The sequence below is a fragment of the Rousettus aegyptiacus genome, unplaced genomic scaffold (assembly GCF_014176215.1).
Source record: "Rousettus aegyptiacus isolate mRouAeg1 unplaced genomic scaffold, mRouAeg1.p scaffold_m13_p_6, whole genome shotgun sequence".
Taxonomy (NCBI): Eukaryota; Metazoa; Chordata; class Mammalia; order Chiroptera; family Pteropodidae; genus Rousettus; species Rousettus aegyptiacus.
The window spans coordinates 785,776-804,890 of NW_023416309.1; the positions used below are offsets into that span (position 1 = coordinate 785,776).

Consider the following 19,115-nt stretch of genomic DNA (forward strand, 5'->3'; position numbering starts at 1 on the left):
TGTCACAGAAGTAGGGTCAGATTGAGGAGACTGAGAGCACACAGAGGGAGTGAAGTTTCAGGTAGGGTGGACCGCCTCTTCTCTCAAGGAGAAAGGAGTGATGAAATCAACCTGTCCTGCAGGGCCTCAGATGACCCTCTGAGAATTCAGTGGCAGATTTCATCTGAGGTCAGGGGCCTCTCTCAAGACCTCCACTAAGACAAAAGGAAATCAGTTTGGCTGAGGCCTCTTGCAGGACACCTGCCTGGTCTCTGCCCAGGCACTGGGCACAGGCACTGGCCTTTGCCCAGGTCCCCGGAAGGAAGATAGAGACCACAGGATTTCAGTTGTGATGCCCTGAAAAGCACCCACCCAAAGGTGTCAATTATGATACTGCTATGGGCTGGAAATGTGTCTCCACCATGATAACTCCAGCCAGGTAGGCATTCCTGGAACTAGGAGAGAATAGCTTCCCAGAAGTTAAGGGTTTGGGAGCATTGTTTAGAATGATGACAACTGCCCCTGGGTCTGTCACTGGCACTCCTATGCCCTGATGCTCCAGTGGCCTCTGCATGGGCTCAGCCCTCACCCCTTCTCCTTTCCTCTTTCCTGATCCCTTCATGATGCCTGGCTAGTGATGGCTGGTTCCCTGCATCGGTAACCTCTTCTGAAAGTGTTCTGTTCACTTTCTGCCTCAACTGGAGGCAGTCCCTAAGGGGTACACAGCCCTGTGCCTAATCATCATTCAGGTAGCTTGAATGTCCTTGTAGATAACCCAGGCCTAATCTTCCTCTCTCAGCCTTTCAACCTCTCAAATTGACAGTCTAGCCTAAGCATGCACTCCTGCAATCACATCTTGGAACTATCACTAGCAGGGACTCCCCCCACTGAAATCTCAGTTTCAAGCATTCCATACTCTTGACTTAGCTTGCTGATACCCCAAAAACCATCGGCCCCACTACCTATTTCCACTATCCATCATCCACGTCTATCTTTCACTTCCTTTCTGTCATAGGCTGAATTGTGTCCTTCCAAAATTCCTAAATTGAAGTCCTAACTCCCAGTACCTCAAAATGGGACTGTATTTGGGGGTGGGGTATTTATTGAGGTAATTAAGGTAAAATGAGGTCAAGTCATTAGGGTGGGTCCTAATTCAACATGACTGGTGTCCTTATACAAAGAGGAGATTGGGACACAGACATTCACAGAGGAAAGACCATGTGAAGATTCAGGGAGAAGACAGCCATCCACAAACCAAGGAGGCAGGCCTCAGAAGAAAGTAACCCTGTTGATACTTTAATCTCAGATCTCTAGCTTCCAGAGCTGTGAGAAAATAAATTTCTCTTCTTTAAGCCACTCAGAATGTGGTACTTTGTTATGGCAGCTGGAGCTTCCTTACTGAGTTCAGGTTCCAACATTATAACTGTTCCCTTGTCACACACCCACTTCTCTTGGTCATATTCACCAACTTTGGCCGAACCTGGTGATTCACCCACCTTCTCCTTGCCTGAATCTGAGAAGCTGAACATTGTGGAGGGTGGAGGTGGGGGATGGTGCAAAACAATGCTAATTTTTTTCTCCTAAAATGTATTATCACAAGTCCTAAAATATGAACTCAATACAGTCCATTAATCTCATCAAGTTTCATGAGTAAGCTCTCTTTCTCGCTTTCTGAAAGTCTATTTCATGTGTTCTCTTTCATCTTCAGAATTTCATCCCCTGCCTCTCAGCTCATGGATGTGGTTCTGTCGACCTGAGACCAGAAGTCACCAGTCGGGAACCAACTCATTCTCGGACCCAGGTTTCTGTTCTCCTTGCACGAAGCAAAGGATTCTTTTTCTCTGAGCTCTGTTTCTTTTTTTCTTTGCAAGAATTCCACCTTTTCATTGACCTCCTCTCTCCTCATTAATGATTCTATTATGGGATTAAGGCCATGAATTGGTCTGCATGCAACCATGCCCTTGCCTCTCCTACTAAAAACACTTTCCTTGATCCCCTTCCTTTTCCAGCAATTCCTCCATTTTTCTGCTCCTTTTAAAACCAAACTGTCTGAAAGAGCCATCCACACTTACTGATGCTACTTATTGACCTCATCAACAATTTCTCCCTGCTTTTGGATCATATCTATCAGCCTACAACCATTCACTCTTCCCAGTCTGACCTCCGTGAAGGTCACCAATGACTCTTCCTTGAGCTCTCAGTAGTATTCCAAGTAGTTGGCCACTCCCTCATTCCATCTTGGATTGTTGTGATTCATTTGATCCCTTTTGCGTCTTTCTCTACCTGACCTCCGAGGCCTCATTCTTTTGATTCTAGATGATCTCACCCAGGTCCATGACTTTAAATATCACTTATGTGCTGATAGCTCTCAAATTTATATCTCTGTACTGACCTCTGTCTTGAAGCTCAGACACATAGATCTAATTTGGTGTCTCCACTTGGATGACTCAAAGCATCTCAAACCTGACATAATTGGAAAAAACTTCTCCATTCTGTACCCACTTCCCCACCTGTTTCCCATCTCCATGAATGATACCACCATCCACTCAGTTGCTCAAACTAAAGCCTAGGAGACTTTGTCACTTCTCTTTTCCTTCTTCTACTTTGAAATATATGTAGACCTTACCCATGTCTTTCCCTCTCAACCCTAGCCCAAATTGCTATAATCTTTCACTTTTATACAGAAATCGTTTCTTAAATGGTTTCCCCATCTGCATTCTTAGGAAGTGGAGTGGCTGTTCCAGAGAGGAGGGCTTTGTGAAGGACTGGTTTTCTGCTGTGCAGATGATATAGTCAGAGCTAACTGGATTAATCGGACTTCTGAAGGGAAGGTGCATGTGCTCCTCCTTTCTGTCACACATCCCTTAGAAACAGCACTTCCATTTAGAAATCCAGATCAAAATCCATTAACAAATTAATTCTGATTAGTGCAGTCCAAGCCCTGAGACCTCAAGGCAATCATGAGCAAGGAGATGACTTGGCCTGGCCTGCTAATAAAGTGGAAACTGTACTGGAAGCAGAAGCTATTATTTTGATGCCTTGGGCTGTCCCTGGAGAGGAGAAGAGTGAGATTTGATTACAACATGGTCTCCTGAGGGAATTAACTCACTTTCAAATGATAAATTATTAATTCCTCAACTTGGTTAGGTCTGTGAGAATGAGTGGCCTGCGTAGTCCCTGATTTAAGACAAAGCATTTACAGGTGCCCAATAATTGGATGAAAGAATACTTAATTGGCAAGTGAGAAATAAGTCTGGGGCCCAGTATATTTAGTAGCCCTTCATTCTTTTATTGAACAAATGTAATTGGGCCCTTACTGTGCTTGGCATTGCAGATTCAAAAATTAAACTGAATAGATAAGGCCCCTCCTGGACTTTATTGACTGGAAGAGGAAGGCAGATAATCAGCATGAATCAAACAAACGAGAGTGAGAAGTGCAGTCAAGATGGGGAAAATGGACAAAATGACAGAGTATGTCGTAGGGAGGGACGCTCAAGGAGGCCCTAAGGTAGTAACACTTGAGGTGAATTCTAGATGGTGCAAAGAGCCAGCCAACCCTGTGAGAAGAACTTTCTAGGGAGAGGGTCCAGAAAATGTAAGTACTTGTTGCCAGAGAGCCAGGTCCTGCTGCCTTCTTATTCTCCCAGTATGACCAGTATGGCCATCTTGGCCTGCTGGGGTGCTTTCCTCATGGTAAGGTAGGCACATTGCTGCTGGCCTGCTGGTTTTTCCCACAGTCAGTTTGCCATTCTGGATGCTATCCTTCTCTCCTGCCCCTCTCACTTATGTCACAGGACTTTGCTTAATTCCCACCTCTTCTAAAGAAGCCTTTCAAAAGCCTCCCAATTGGAAGGGCTCCCGTCTCACACTGAAGTCTTGAAGCATTTATTTGTCACCTCCTGTGTCTATTATGTTAAGTGGATAGATGTCACATTACCATGTATTTGAACCTGCTCCCCCAATGCTCTCTTTTCCTCTGTTCCTTTCAAGTGGGCTTGGGGGTAAGGGTTTCATCCTCTCTGACTCTTAAACTCCCCAGGCCTATTCCAGGTCCTCAGCTTACAGACACTCAGGGAGTCTTGATGGACACTAAGCCAAGTGAAAGGCCGAGTGGTAGATGGAAGCTCACAGAAGTCTTGCTTGTCATGTAGGAATCTCTAGCCTATGCAAGAAAGGAAGGCTCTCCATCCAGTTCCCAAGAATATGACTGGCTTTAGATTTGAAAAGTAGTTTCCAGAAGTATGATTTAAAAATGTTAAGACTATTACTAGCTTTCTTATGGGGATGCTTGGAAACATTCACAAAGGGAGCAACCAGTCCAAAGGATAAGGTCAGCTTATCTAGGACCAAGAAACACACGAAGGAGGCAACCAACTACCCTTCCAGAAGTGGACTCCTTCACAAATTCCCATCTGACAGCTCTCCCAGTGACACAGACCCCTTAAATGAGAATGATCCCTGCCCACAAGAAAAACACAACTGCTTAATTATAGCCAGCCCCCCTCCAGCTCGAAATCTTCCCTCGCCCAGTATTCCCAGACAAGCCGGAATTCCAGTGCTAATCAGCCTCACCCAGAAAGCTAGAGAGTATTGCGAGATGAAATAAGAGGGTCAGCATCAAGGTGCGTCGTCCGACAGTATAACTTGTTGCCAGGTCCTGAGTTGGAGGGAGGCCTGAGCTCCCCATGCAATAGCAAATGGGGATGAAGCATGTTGCCCCACCCTGGAGGAGGGAAAGCCAATGGGCGTGAAAGGATGAGATGAGTGTGGAGACACGCTGGACACTGCTGCTGACCTTTCATGAGGACTGTCCTGGCCTCAGCCCACTCGCTCCTTCCATCTGATGTCAGCAGGCCGATTGGAGGCAAACGTTCATCCTCGTTGGAAGCCATTTTGACTATCTTTCTCAACTGAGTGAATAGATCCCCCTCACTGAGACGGCGGAAATTAATGACAACATCCAAGACAAAGAACTGTAGGGGAAACAGGTCAAACACGTCACTCATGGCAACTGGCCCAAGGTGCCAGGCCTTCACTGAGTCTTCACATGTGAGAACGGATGGGGATGCTTAGGCCCAAGGTTCCTGAAGTATGCGATGGCTCTGAATAGTCAGAATTTGGGACCAATCCAATTGTCAGCTGTACTGGACTCCTAGCTACTCCAAATCAAAGAAGTCCAGATTAAACATAGCTAAAAGAACACTTGCTTTTGTGGTTCTTAGTTCATGTAAAACTATTATGTTTGTGGAGGAATTGAGTATAGATTGGTACAACCACTGTTGGGGGAGGCAGTGTCTATCAATGCTAAAAATGTGCATACCCTATGACTCAGTAATTGCACTTATAAATACATACTTTAGCCTAAGGATTAAAGAAACATATACCCTAGTACCAGAAGACCTATACAAAAATATGCACATCAGCCTCATGGTAGAGCCTAAATGTCTCCAGTAGGTCATAACTAAGTAAAATGTACCTATCCAGTGCATGTCTACCTAGCAATTAAAAGGAATGAACTAGTTCTTGATACACCTACAGGGATAGATATCAAACATCCTGGTGAGTGGAGGAAAAAGATCAAATAAGTTTTCAACAGTCAGTCTGTAAAGCTGTCCATCCACCTGTGTATAGCCTCCAGGAAGGCCACAGCCTGGGTGACTGCATGTGGAGGAGCTGAGGCCATGCTGGGTCTCATTAACAGCCCATCCATTCAGTCAGCTCTTTAGACCTGACCTGGTTAAGGATGGAATGGGAGCCCATGGACAGTGTTCTCAACAGATGACTCTCCTCGTTCTTAAAATCCAACCAGTAGAGAGAAATGGGACTGACTAGGAGTCAGGAGGTCCCACTTTGGGGCCACTCTGGCCAAGGTCACTGTGTGACTCTGGGAGACGGCTATGAGTACCCTTGGAAAAGCAGGAATGGATTAGCACATGTGTGCCCTCTCCAAGCCCAAGAGGCTACAGCAGTAAGGGGCTGCTTACCTGGTTGCAGCAGGCCACGATGATGTGCTCCGGCTCGGGCATGACACTGCTCTTCTGGGCCACCAGTGTGTCCTGTGTGTGGCCAGGGAGCCGGTAGGAGGAGAAGAGCCCATAGTATTGCTTCATACAGAGCTGCTGCCCTGACAGCTGGCCTTTGGCACAGTCAGTGGGGATGGAATGGCTGGAGGGAGAGAGAGGCAGAGAATCAGAATTGGTTCTACTAACCATCCAGCCCTAACCTGATTAGGCAAAGTGGGGCAGAAAAACTAGAACTGCAATACAATAGCAGACTCTCCACTTTTTAAACTACTATAGTGACTGATTTGCATAGCCAAGAAGACCCTCAGGATTTCCTCACCATCTCAAGCACTATAGTGTAAATCTTACCATTTTAGCCCTCTGTGCCTTTGCTCATGATGATCTTTGCTTGGCATGCCTTCACCTCCACCCTGTGTTTAGCTAATCTGTTTAGAAAACACCTTCTACTCCTTCAAGAGCTTACTCCTTCATCACCTCTTCTAGAAGCCTCCTCTGAATTCAAGGCAGCAAACTCTTTCTCCTGTGGTCTCAGCATGTTTTGTGTCTTTTCTTTCTCTCTTTCCCCTTTCTCTTTCTCTTATTTCTCCCCCTCTATCCTGCCCCGCTTCCTTCCTTCCACCCTTTCAGACAACAAATGTTTTTGAGCACTCCTCTGAGCCAGGCACCATTCTGGGATCTGAGGAAACAGCGGCAAACAAGACATGAGTTTCCTGCTCTAATAGGGTACAGGTCCTAGGATATGTAGGTGGGGCACAGACAACAAGCAGCAGACTGGTTAACAGGAGGGTTTCAGGTAGTGAGCCAGGGTGACAAGGAAGAGTGGCCAGGAGCAATCTCACTGATGACCAGACGTGTGAGCTGAGCCCTGAGGATTAGAGGCAGCCATGACTAGAGCTGGGGCCCATTGAGGTGGGCCAGGTGAGTACCCCACAGCCCTGCTGCTCCAAGTGCAGGTATTAAACTGAACTGTAATGACCAACATATGACAGAGTGAGTATGGAAATCCAGAGGGGGCTTTCAGAAACTTCTGCATCAATCAAGCAGAGGAGACCATTCTCCTTGAATAGCAGGTAGCAAGGCTAACTCACCATGCCTCTCTCCAGCAACTCTCCCTTCGCCACCTTCTCATGTGTTCACTAGATTCCTGATACACATACAAGTGTGTATATACAAAGTATTGAGGAAGGGCATTATTTTATTAAAGATATCAAAGAAGGACAGTGCTTTTATCCCAGGAAAAGGAACTGTTAATGATTGGGCCAGCTAGGGTGAAGGTCATCCTGATGCTGGGAGGTAGATGCGGTTCTACCTACTCAGTGACAGGAACCCAGGTACCAGGAACACGGAGCTGAAAAAAGACAAGGTCCCTGCCTTCTGGAGCTCCTTGTCTAGTGCAGGATAGAGACAGGTGAATCAATAGGCTGTGCTGGAATAGGGCACTACCCTTCTCAGGCTGGGCCCAGTCCTACCTGTCCAGCAGGGCCTTGTAGTTGAGTACACTGGAGATGAGATTGGCAGCAAACCTGCAGAGAGAGATGAGGCCTTAGCCTCTCCTTTCAGGGGCCCAAGCTCCCTCCCTTCAACCTTCCCCTCCCCCCCTTTCCTTCCTTTTCTTCCTCCCCACTGCCTTCATTCTCCCTCTATAGTTTGCGCTCTCTCTCTCTCTCTCTCTCTCTCTCTCTCTCTCTCTCTTTACCCCAACCCCCGAATTCAGAGACCACCCACCAGATTCCAGGTCTTTGTGGTGTCCTAATCAGATGGGATACCTGCCACCCTCCCACTCCATGGTGTCGGTCCTTCACAAGCTTTAGATTAAAAAGTGTTCTCATGAAGAGAACTTCAGGGAGGAGAGGAAACTGAAAGATTAATGATGAGGAGGAGGAAGGAGAGGAAACCAGGAGAGGCCGCAGAGCAGTCAGGAGAGGGCTTGATGGTCAGCGATGGGATTCTTCCTAGGAAAGGCTCATGCTGGGGTTAGACTTCACCAGGATTCCAGGGTTTTGCCTTGTGAAATCCAATCTCTTGGGCAAAGTCAATAATTTGTTTCCCTAAACTCTGATGAAAAAGAAAGTGGGTGCTGGGAGTAAAAAAGACACCAGAGGACCATACCATAGAACCATGTCATCTTAACTGTTCATGGATGACTACCCCTGGCTTAATTGCATCAGAAGAAAAATGCTCACTGGGATGCAATTTTGATAACTATTTTTAGAAGTCATTCACCCATTCAAGCACTTTGTTTTTCCCAGGGGAAGGGGGAAGACTGCTCCAGATGATTGGGTTGGTCTAGGAGAGGAAGGAGAGGGTGTGGGTCTTCCAAACATAGCTGAGCCTTATTCATAGGCAAGGTGGGCCCTGCCTTTTGTTCTTTTGTTCTTTTCCTCCCTATGAAAGGTCCCCATGTCATGCTCCCTTCAGGTCTTAAAACCAGAGACCTGGAATTGGACCTTCCTCCCTGCCCCACCCCTGCATAAGGGGTCCCTCCATTGTCATTATTGGGCCCAGAGGCTGGTCCAGTAGCTCAGTGAGCTCTGAAATTTCAGCAGATGGCTCAGGATCTGATGAAGGCAGCTTGCAGGAAGGAACCATTTCCACCCCATTGGAACCTCTATTTAGAGCTAGGGGCTAGAGGGCAGCAGAGGTCTCCCAGATCACCTGAGGCAGTGTGTCCCATTAACAAGTCCCAGGCTTAGGCACTGGCAGGGTCAGAGAGCACCCACTTCCCCCCAGAGCCTCAGTCAGGACTACTGCAATGGGAACATCTTGAGGCTCACGCTGTCCATGAGTCCTCATCCATGTCAAATAAATACATTCTGAAGAAGACTTTGTAATTGTTCCTCACACACAACCTCCTTCCTGACCCCACAGCCTGGACGGCTGCTGTCTCAGGGCCATTTGGCCTCAGAAAGCTCTGCCAAGGCACAAGCTTTGGCCTTTTCTTCCTGGTACTGGGTACGGGACCCCTCCCCAAGGCAGACTCCCAAAATGCAAATCCAGGAGCACAATTACCTCACCTTAGCTGATCATTGGTGTCCTGGAAGTGCTGCTGGGCAAAGATCACAGCTGGGCTGGAGTTGACAGGCAGGGCCAAGCGGTTATTAAGATACATATCATTCAGCCAGTACTCAGACACCTGTGGGGGAGAGTGCAAAAGGGGAGCAATTAACCCTACAGACCATGTACACCCCTCCAGACAAGGGCACCTTACCTGTGGAGTGTACCAGTCCCTTCCTAGCAGCCCGAGGGACAACTGGGACACTTTACTGGATCATGCACTTCATTCATTCATTCATTCATTCCACAAACATGCACTGAGTTCTAAGACCCTTCTGCTAGGATCATGTGCCTTCCAACCCACATACCTATCCTTCATCCTTGGTCTAGACGCTCTCCTTTCCTCCATCCCAGGTTTCCATCTTGGTTGTTTGGTGCTTCATCCTGTTCACTGACATCCTTATGAGACCTCCATTCCTGACTTTCACCCCTCTCTGTTTTCCTGACCTCACCTCTATCTTCTACTGCCCCATACCTGTCACTCATCTATCCTCCAACCTTGTCCCCATCTGCCCCATCCTTGCCCTTATTTGTCCCCCATCTGTTTCTCCCATCTGTCCCCCCTCTCTCTCCATCTTTACCTCCCACCTCAAGTTTTGTCTGTTCCTTACCTTTGTTCCTTACTCTCGCCCATCTGTCCTCAATCCCTGTCCCCCATCTGCCCCATCTTTTTCATTTACCTCTCCTTCATCCAAATCCCTCTGTCTCCATGTCTGCCTCCCGTCTCCCAGTCATGGATCCCTTGCTGCCCCATCAGCTTTCTCCCAGTAATTCTTACCCAGTTTGCTGTCTTCTCCTGCTGCTCCAGCAGCTTCTGCTGCAGGGTCTCTCCAAGGCCACCAGGTGCCCCAAATCGCTGCACAATGGCTTGGCTCCTCTTGAACTGCTCCTTGGGGACCAGGTGCTGCATGCACCGCAGGTAAGTGGCCAAGGTCTGCTGAAGTGGGGGCACTGGGAGTTTGGGCAGCCCCTGGAAGAGAGGGTTCACAGGCACTTGCTATGCCTGTCCTTACGTGTAGTCAATACTTGTCCTCAAATTGATGCCCAATGTTTGCCTCCATCTTCCCCCATCTTTGTTCCCTATCCTGGGACTCATCTGTTTCCAGGGCTCAGCTCAGAACTGTGAATTTAATATTTTCCTGTTCGCTTTCTTTCATACCTCAGCCCTGCCCTCAGGAGGGGACAAAGTGTAGAGGAAAAGATGTTGATGTTGGACCCAGACAGACCTGGGTTCATGCTGTGACCCTGCTGCTGATCAGTTGTGTGATCTTAAGCAAAGCATCTCTACCTCTGTGTCTCGGTTTCCTCCCATCGGATGGGGGGAATATAATAACCTCTACCACTCAGAGGGTCATAGAGATCATGGATATAAAAGTACTTATAAACCGTAATGAATGGGTCTATGATAAAATAATCCTGTTATTAATATTGACTGCTGGTCAATTGATCTATGGACTCAAAGGGTATGACTCTAATGGAGAGATTTCTATAGGGGGAAAAAGTGCAAGACATAGTTCATTGCTTGCCCTAATGACCAGAATTCTGTAAGATGTTTCCTGGGAAAGTGACTCATGCCCTGGGTTCTTTATTAAATCTCTCCTAGTTATGAAACTCCAGGAGGAACATTCTGCTCTATGTAGGTGTAGGGGAAGAGAAAAAGTGCAGTGGAAGTTCTTCCTCTCTTAATCTTTCCAAGTATCAGCTTTCTCATCCATAGGACATAAATAACGATTTCTACCTAATAGGGGCCCAAAGATGATTAAGAGAGAAACAACCAGCCCCAAATAAGCACATCATTAAATATTATGATGTTACTGTCCTTATCTCTGCAGAGGGATTCCTAAGAGGAAAGCTATAATCTCTGGGATCCTCCTAAGTATGGAGAGAGTCTAAGTAGAACTTCTCACTGATGTCCTTCCTGTCTGGGCCCTATGCTTCCCAGTTTACCTTCTGTGTTCATCAGAGATCTCATGTACATGTTCAACCATTTTAAAGCTTAACCTTATTGACAGATGGAAAACCTTGGACTGAGAGAGTAAAGAGATAGTCCAAGGTCACCCAGCAATTTGGTGGCAGAGCTGGGACCTAAAATCAGTCTTCATCTAACTGCTCCTTCTTCTTTGGCCATTCTCTCCTTTCTCTCTTTCTCTTTTTTCTTTCCCCTTTCTTTCTTCCTTATTTATTTGGAAACCAGGACTTTTCATATTATTGCTTAAATTTTACAAAGTTGGCAGATAACAGGTTGCCTTCTTTCAGGGGTTTTTCCTCTATGGGGTGGTGTGGGTGGTGAATTTCCACTCCAGGTAGACTGTGGAGTAAAGGAGCCTGTTGAAAGCTTGCCTCTGCCGTGCTCCTGCTGCTGTATAGGCTAGAACCTCCACCTCCACCCTGGGCAGATGGACTGAGTTGAACATGCACTGATGAGTGAATGGAAGTCCCCCACATGTCTGATCCTGTGTCCAAAGTTCACTGCCCTAGCGGGAGGGAGGAGGATGTTAATGTCAACTCTGGGCTACTCCTACCCTGGGGACCACTCGATGGGTCTGAGCAGCATTTCAGGTTGTCCAGCCCACTCCCAGAGAGACAGGTCCAGGTCCCCCATCAGGCCACTCTGGTTCTCTCTCTTTTCTCTTGGAGTCTGGGGATCTGTGTGGTAGGCGAGTGGGCAAGCATCTATAGAAAGCTCAGTGCAGCTCATGGCATTGAAAAGAGTACCAGCAGATCTGACTGGAGCCCCTGCTAGAAACAAGTCACCTCTGACTCTGCCCTTGGACTCAGGCTGGGTTATGGGGATTTGGTAATGGGTAAAAAGAAACAAAGTCAGATGTCTCAGCCTCTTGGGGCTCCTCCCAGACTCTCATAGACTTTTGGCCCACAGTAAGGACAGAAGCAGGTACTTATATTAATGAAGGTCCTTGGACCCTGGAGTCTCAGGTCAATACACATTTCCTGTTCTGAAAGCAGTGCACATGATCCAGGCTCTGTGCTGTACTCAGTTTTGATAGAGAGACAGGGCTTGCTCTCAAGGCAGTCACCGTCTAAAGGGAGGGACACATCATAGAGCAACGGAAGTGTTGTCAGCTGCAATAGACAGGACAATGTGGTGAGCAACTTTAAAGTTCTGATCAGGGTTTCAAATGAAGCCTGGGGGATGGAAAGTGTCAAGGAGGTGTCAAGAAGACAAGTGTGGCAATGTGCAACATCCTGGAAGTCAGATGTGTTGTTCTATCACCCTGGAAGGTGAGCAGGGTAGGAGAGAAAATGCCTGCTCAGGGAAGAGTGGTTTGTCTCAAGTCAGTGGGAAAGATGGTGCCTAAGACTCCAGGGCTAAACTACAGACAACAGCTCAGGTGCAACAAGGCTTAGAGTAGAGAATTCAGCCTTACCTAAGGTAACTCCACTAAGCTCAAAACTATTGAGAGTGGAACTTGGGGTGGGGAGAAGTCCTGGGAGATAAAAAGAGTATTTGGCCCAGGTCGAGGGCTCTTCCTGACCTTGGGGGTTAGGAAATGTGGCTGTCAGTATTCCAAACTAGCACCTCCTGAAGTTACTTCGAGCCCCACACCTAGGCCTTCCCAGGCTCTTCAACAGGGTCATGGCAGGGCTTCAGCCTGGACCTCATGCATGCCCAGGAGAGTACAAGGTTAGGGGTCGGGCAAGTGCTAGGGCCAGTCTCACTCAAGAGTGTTCTGAAAGAAAGGGCATGTGAGTGAAGAGAGCAAGGATGAAAGAGAGGGCTCCAAAAGTCACTCACAGTTTCCTCCTCACTGCTGGGAGTTTTTGCTGCCATCTTATGGGGATCTTTTTCCAGGATGGGCATCTTGGTGACTACTGGTCGAGAAAGCAGAAGTGCGACCTAAGAATCAAGAAATAAGAAGGCATTAGCACAAAAGCCATGTAGACCTGCCATGAGTCCTTCACCTTCCACAGTCTGACACCCACTCACACCCTGGAGGAGGCCAGAGCTGGACAGTAGTGTACACAAGTCTCATTGTAGGTCTGGTCTCAATCTCCTGGCCTCCAGATAAGCTATCTCTCACCACTGAGCCCTCTCTGAGCCCCCAAATAGCAGAAGATGGGGCCTGAAGTGACCCTGATACCTGCTCTACCAGACTGCTATTGCCCAGGCCCAATTGAACACCTCAGGGTAAAGTGGGAAGGAGCAGGGCTCCATCCAGATCCTTGCCCACTTCAGGTCCACGAGGGGTCATTGGCAGAGTACTTGCTCTGTTTTTGCCTGGTACTAAATAGATGTGTGATTTAAAGATTAAAACCTCTTTCCCACCAGACTGTGAGCTTCTTCAGGGCAAGACTATATCTGTCATGTTCAGTGCTTCATCTCTGGGACCTAACCGGTGCCTGGCATGGAGTAGGATGTGTGTTGCTGAGCTGAGTAAAAAAATACATGCATACATGAATGTGTGTCTGAATGAATACATGCCTGAATGTATACAAGGCTCTCCAAGGCTCTGGGCTCCAGGAGGCTCTCTGGGCTGATTGGGAGCCTGCCTTGTGGTCAAGGCAGGGAGGACCCTGAAGCCTGCTGGACAAGCTGTGACTTAGGCAGTCTCTGGTCTGCAGATTCCCAGTGTAGGGGGCATGGGAAGGCTGAGGAAGGTGATACAAGAAAGCTGGGCAGCCCAGGCCCCTAGGGACCACCTGACTCAGCTTGGAGACTGGTGAATTAATTTTGAAGGAGCAGTAGAAGTAAGCCAGACAAAGAGAGACAAAAGTCTATTTTTAAAGCTAGTGGGGCTCAACCTCTACCCTCAGATAGCCCTCTAAGCTAAGTATAAACCTGTAGAGAAATGCACACATGCTTTCCACTCACTCACTCACCCCTTATTTATTACCAAGAACTTAAAGCTGATGCTTAGGCCATTCCACCCCTCACCACATCTTTACCCCAGGAAGGCACAGTCCAGGTTGGGGCTGGGTGTGAACATAGTTGACCCAAATACAGAACATTGAGAAAGATGGATGAGCCCAGCACAAGGGTGGAGAAGCCTGGGGCTGCCTGGAAGTGTTGGACAGAGAATATGGAGTCCTTGCAGACACTGAATGAGAGCCTCTGGACTAGGTGGTCTCCAGACCCATCAGTGCCATGGAGTGTAGGGGCTGCATCTATTCACTGCAGAAGTGGCAGTATTCAGGTGAGGGTCTACCAACGGCATGGCAGGGTTTTGAGGGGACCAAGAAAGGTTAACTTGGTAAGAGCCTTAGACACAGGGTGGCTCATGCCTTCTCTTGCTATGGCCCTAGGTCAGCGCCATAGCAAGAAGATACTAGTCAAACCTCAGAGATCCCACCATCTGGGAGAGTGGAAGGAGAGCTAAGAAGAATGGTTTCCTAAGGGCCAAAGGGAAGGGCCTGGCCCTTGTCCCAGATGCTCTTTCTCCTTGGCCCTTGGTGCCCAGAGGGTGTATGTGCCAATGTGTTCAGTCTATCTGTTCGATGCTGTCCAGGCCAGCCTGGCTTCCAAAAGCTTCATGCAGAGATCTCTTCTGCCCTAGAGACCTAGTCTCAGCTCTGCCCTGCACCACCGGCTTTCAGCACGCTCCAGGGACTCTCTTCGACCAGGCTCATACTTGCTGGCTGCGCCAGATCCCCACCTCCTCTTCTAGAGTAGGAGAGGCGAGCCTGCGCCCGCACTTCCGAGTGGTGGAGGGTGAGACCTGCGGACCTTCCGACTGGGCACAGAAGGTCTGCACCTTGGCACACAGCATATGGAGGTCCAGGAGAAGTGAGGACATTCATGTGGAGCCGCGGAGTCCTGATGGTAAAACCAAGCCTTTCCTCCCTAACGTCTTACTGTCCAGCTCCCCTACTCCCTGTCCCCACTCTCCGTGAGGAAGCACTAGAGCCGCTGGATTCCTCAACCTCCTGGCTGTCCCCCGACGGCCGCTGCCGTTAAGGACTTAGAGAACTCCGAAGGTGCTGGGACCTCTGGTCCCGGCGCAGTCTCTGAACAGAGAGTCTCCCTCCGGTCCCTGAGCTTTACTCCCTTGCTGCGCGCTGCCAGCCCAGCCCTTCTCACCTGCTTTGCTCGGCTCTGCGCCTTGGCTGCCGCTGCACTTCACGGACCAGGACTCGGGGCGGGAGTGTGAGCTGGAAGAGATCTGGGGGCACGTCAGCAGAGCGGGGGTACGCGCTGCCGCTTCTGTAGGTGGTAGAGCCTCCGACGACGTTGCCGCGTCCCCGCGGGCTCGCGACTAGCTGCCAGCGAGCTGGCCGCGCCTGTCCTCTCCTCCTCCTGTTCCTCCTCCCTCCCCTCCTTTTTTTCCCTCCCTTCTCCAGCCCCACCCCAGTCTCTCTCCTTCTCTGTCCTCTATTTCCCTCGCCACTCCCCCACCTCCCCGCCCCGCCATTTCCCGGCGCCTTCTGGGATCCCACCTCTAGGTCCACTGTCCTCGCTCGGACCAATTCACACAAGGGCAGCAGAATCCAGGACCGAGAAGGGCGTGCAGAACATTGCCCACTCATGTCTATTGCCCCCAGCCCAGCAGTCCCCAGTCCCCGCGCTCTCCAAGTCCATTATCCTAGCCGCAGCTGCATCTGCAGAACGCTGGGTAGAGTTGGATCTGGGGAGATCCTGTACCCTTCGCACCGTCTAGGACAGGCTCAAACCCCACTACAACTCCTTTCAAAATTAATAATAATAATAACACCTCTTTGTTAGTCACTGCATGTCCGCCCTCCTTTTTATTTCCACCTCTGTTAGCACCGTTGGGGGTGGAGAGAGATACAGCTTGGGGATGCTTAGAGACACCGGCCAGAGGCAGACACTCCTCCTAGACAAAGCACTCCTCCCCCAGCCCACACATAGATCCTTACACACGAACACATACAGACAGACTCACAGACAGACCCTGTCCAGACAAACACACAAGAGACCACTCACATGCAGACTAACGACAGACGTACACACACCAGCCATGCAGATTCCCTCAGGCGTTGTCTAACTCTTAGGTATTCCTCAACCCAGCCGCCTTTGCCGCGCACCGGAATAGGAGGACTCTGCAGCCTTCAGCAGGCCACAGGCTCCAGGACTGGGAGTGGCACACGAACGCGGGCCTGGGTCTTCTGAGGACCCGCACTCAAAGTGAGAAGACGTCTCTGATGGCCCTGGGCGGCTGCTTCCACTCAGGACGGTGTAGAAGAGGGAAGGGGTGGGGGTGGGGGGTTGGCACCAGCTCCCGCACTCGCACCCTCTCCAGTCTGGACTCTGACCCGTAAGGCAGGGAAGCAGCAGACACACCAACGACTGTTCCTCGACTCCCCGTAGGATGGAGCCTGGTTCTCTAACGAACGCAGGTCACACACGCATATTTCTAGAGATCGGACCTCGCCCAGAACAGCTTGGTTCCTTCTCCTTTTCGGAGCCTGGATGCCGGAATTCAACGGAAGCCCAGCTCTGGAGTCTCAGAGCTCTGTGTTTAATGCAGGGCATGTCCTCAAGGGGTGGGGCCTATGGACCCTGAGGGAGCGGGTCTGCAGGCTCCCAAGGCGGCGCCTGGGCGCTGAGCTGGGCCAGCGAGGGCGGGGCTGTCGCGGGCTGAGGGAGTCATTTGCGGTAGGGTGTCTGTAGGTGAGAGACCTTGTTGGGTTTGCTTCTTCTGTACGAATTTTCCTTTCTAAGTAGCAAAAAAGCCACAGACTCCCCGCGTGCCCGCCGGGCTGAGACCTGGATTAGGGTTAGACCCAACTCACCTTCCCTTCCGTTCTGGCCCTGACCTGGCCGCCCACTCCCCGTCAGTAAAGAGACGTGGGATCGGACATATATGGTTTATTGATTCGGACAGGGGACACCGCTGTGCAGCAGGCAAAGTTGGCACTTGGAGGAACAAAAAGGGAGACAGTCAGACGCACAGCTTTACACATGGTGGCCCCGAGGTAGAGGCCCTTGACCCTCTTATTCTGTGCCAGAAGCACATCCTTTTGCATGCGTCCGTGCCCCACGCCCCACTGGACGAAAGGGAGAGGGACACAGAAAGGGTCATGGCTGGGGGACCAGGGCAGGGGAAATTAAGACCGGGGCTGGCGCTAGGGTACTCCCTGCAGGGTTAGGCCCTGAACCTGTGCTGGATAATGCTCTCACAGAGCAGCAGCCTTGACTCAAGGGGTGGGGAGTGGGTGCGTGGCCTGGAAGAGGAGCAGGGCTGTTAGCTGCGGGTGTAGTAGTCGTTATAGTCATCCTCGCACTCGTCAAATGGACCGGGCGGGCTGCGAGTCGTGCCGTCTGGGTCGGACACAGGCCGTTCACGCAGGCGCATGGCATCGTACAGACCCTGCGGTGGTTCATCCAGCAGCACTTCGCGCTCGGAGCGGGAACGCGTCAGGAGGCCCACTTTGCGCAGCAGCAGCAAGACAGGCGCATAGAGTAGGTTTACCAGGCCCATGCCAAGGCTAAGCTGCGCAAAGCCGAGCGAGTGCACGATGTGGCCCGCCACTATGGGCCCGAGCGCATAGGCCACGGAATAGGAGATATCGGCAATGGCGTAGACGCTGCCGTAGACGGAGACGTGGCGTACGTCCACGAGAAAGGCGAGCGTGGGTAGCAGGGCCGTGTCGACCAGCGCAATGCCGAAGCAGAGGCCGCAGAGAGAGACCACGAGTGGTGTGAAGGAGCGGCAGGCGGGCACCACGCACGAGCTGGCGCCAATCACTGCCAGCCCGAGAGCGCCATAGAGCCACTGCAGGTGCGGGTAGCGCGCCGCCAGACGCACAGTGAGGTAGACGCCCAGCAGGTGTGGCACGAAGGCCGGCAGCCAGGCCATGCCCATCTCCCACTCAGAAGCTGCCATCGTGTGCTTCATCCACGTGGCGATGGTGGGCTCGAGGAAGGCGAGGGGGATGTTGCAAGTGGTGAGCGCGCCGGCTACCACAGCGATGTAGGGGTCCAGCATGAGGCGGTAGATGGGCGTGCCCACCGGCAGGTTGGCCCGGGCCCGAGCCGCTGCAGAAAAGGGCTTGGCTACCGCCAACAGCAACAGTGCGTCGAACAGCGACACAGCGGCGAGCACCAGAAAAGGCACGCGCTTGCCTGCGAACTCGTAGAGGATGCCCCCGAAGGGGGGTGCCACTAGGCTTCCGAAGCTGATGAAGGCTAGCGCCACGCCCAACGCTCGACTGCGCTCAGGTTCCTCAGGATATTTGTCGGCGATCATGGCAATGCCGGACGTATCCGCGAAGGCAGAGCCCAGGCCTTGGAGGCTGCGCGCAGCAAAGAGCGTGGCGTAGTCCTCCGCGAAGGCAAACAGCACCGTGGAGGCGAACATGACGCCCAGGCCGATGAACAGTGGCACGTCGTAGCTCATGCGGTCGATGAAGGGCCCGCTCAGGGGGTTCACCAGTAGCTGCAGGATAGCCTTGGAGGCAAACAGCACCCCAATCTTCACGTCCTCGCTTTCTGTGGGGTAGCGAGGCCTCAGAGCAGGCCCGGCAGGCCACGCGGCCGTCGGGGACTCTGAGCTGTTGACCATGTTGGCACTGACATTGGCTGGAGTAGGCGACAGCATGGTGGATACCCACACTTCGGGGGTCGGAGTGGTGCTCTCGCTGCCGCCGCGCATGTGAGCTATGTAGTCGGGCACGATGGGCACGATGACCATGTACAGCATGTTGTCCAGGAAGAGCGCCACGCACACGATGACCAGCAGCAGGCGCCGCTGCCGCCGGGGCTCCTGGAGCGCCGCGCCCACTGCCTCCGACAGCTTGGTGGCTGCCTCCCGGGCCTGTCCTGCTGGTTCCATTACCCCCACCCGGCCGCTTTTCCAAAGATACCTCCGCTGGGGGTGGGCGAGGGCGCCCTGCAGTGCAGTGAGGAGGGCACAGAAGTTCGGGGGCGCGGTCCACGCAGCGCCCCCTGTGCTTCAGGCGGCTGCAGGGATCATGGCCTGCGTCCTGGGAAAGGCAAGACCCTGTCCCGGAGGCGCCGCCGCTGTTCGTTGCGGAGCCGAGGACCCTCTGCCGCTGGGCTCAGGGGTGGTCAGGGAAGGCGGGAGTGCCGAGGGGTCTGGGCCAGAGTCTGAGTGCGCTGCGCCTCAGGAGTGCCCGGAA

The 19,115-nt window shown here is 51.2% G+C and overlaps 2 protein-coding genes across 2 annotated transcripts in view; both read right to left on the reverse strand.

Annotated features, from left to right (window-relative positions):
* Positions 1-12,909, reverse strand: part of CHAT (choline O-acetyltransferase) — a 44,672-nt gene extending 31,763 nt beyond the window's left edge. The window contains exons 1-6 of the mRNA XM_016140931.2: positions 12,811-12,909; positions 9,835-10,026; positions 9,017-9,135; positions 7,472-7,525; positions 5,964-6,144; positions 4,775-4,952 (exon numbers count right to left, since the gene is read on the reverse strand). Coding sequence (XP_015996417.2) covers positions 4,775-4,952; positions 5,964-6,144; positions 7,472-7,525; positions 9,017-9,135; positions 9,835-10,026; positions 12,811-12,876 — 790 coding nt within the window. The 5' untranslated portion in view covers positions 12,877-12,909. The remainder of the gene's footprint in view (positions 1-4,774; positions 4,953-5,963; positions 6,145-7,471; positions 7,526-9,016; positions 9,136-9,834; positions 10,027-12,810) is intronic.
* A 4,309-nt stretch (positions 12,910-17,218) lies between these two features.
* On the reverse strand, positions 17,219-18,811 carry SLC18A3 (solute carrier family 18 member A3). Its single transcript, XM_016140927.2, has one exon. The coding sequence runs from the start codon at positions 18,806-18,808 to the stop codon at positions 17,219-17,221; it is 1,590 nt and encodes a 529-aa protein (XP_015996413.1). The 5' UTR covers positions 18,809-18,811.
* Positions 18,812-19,115: the final 304 nt, after the last annotated feature.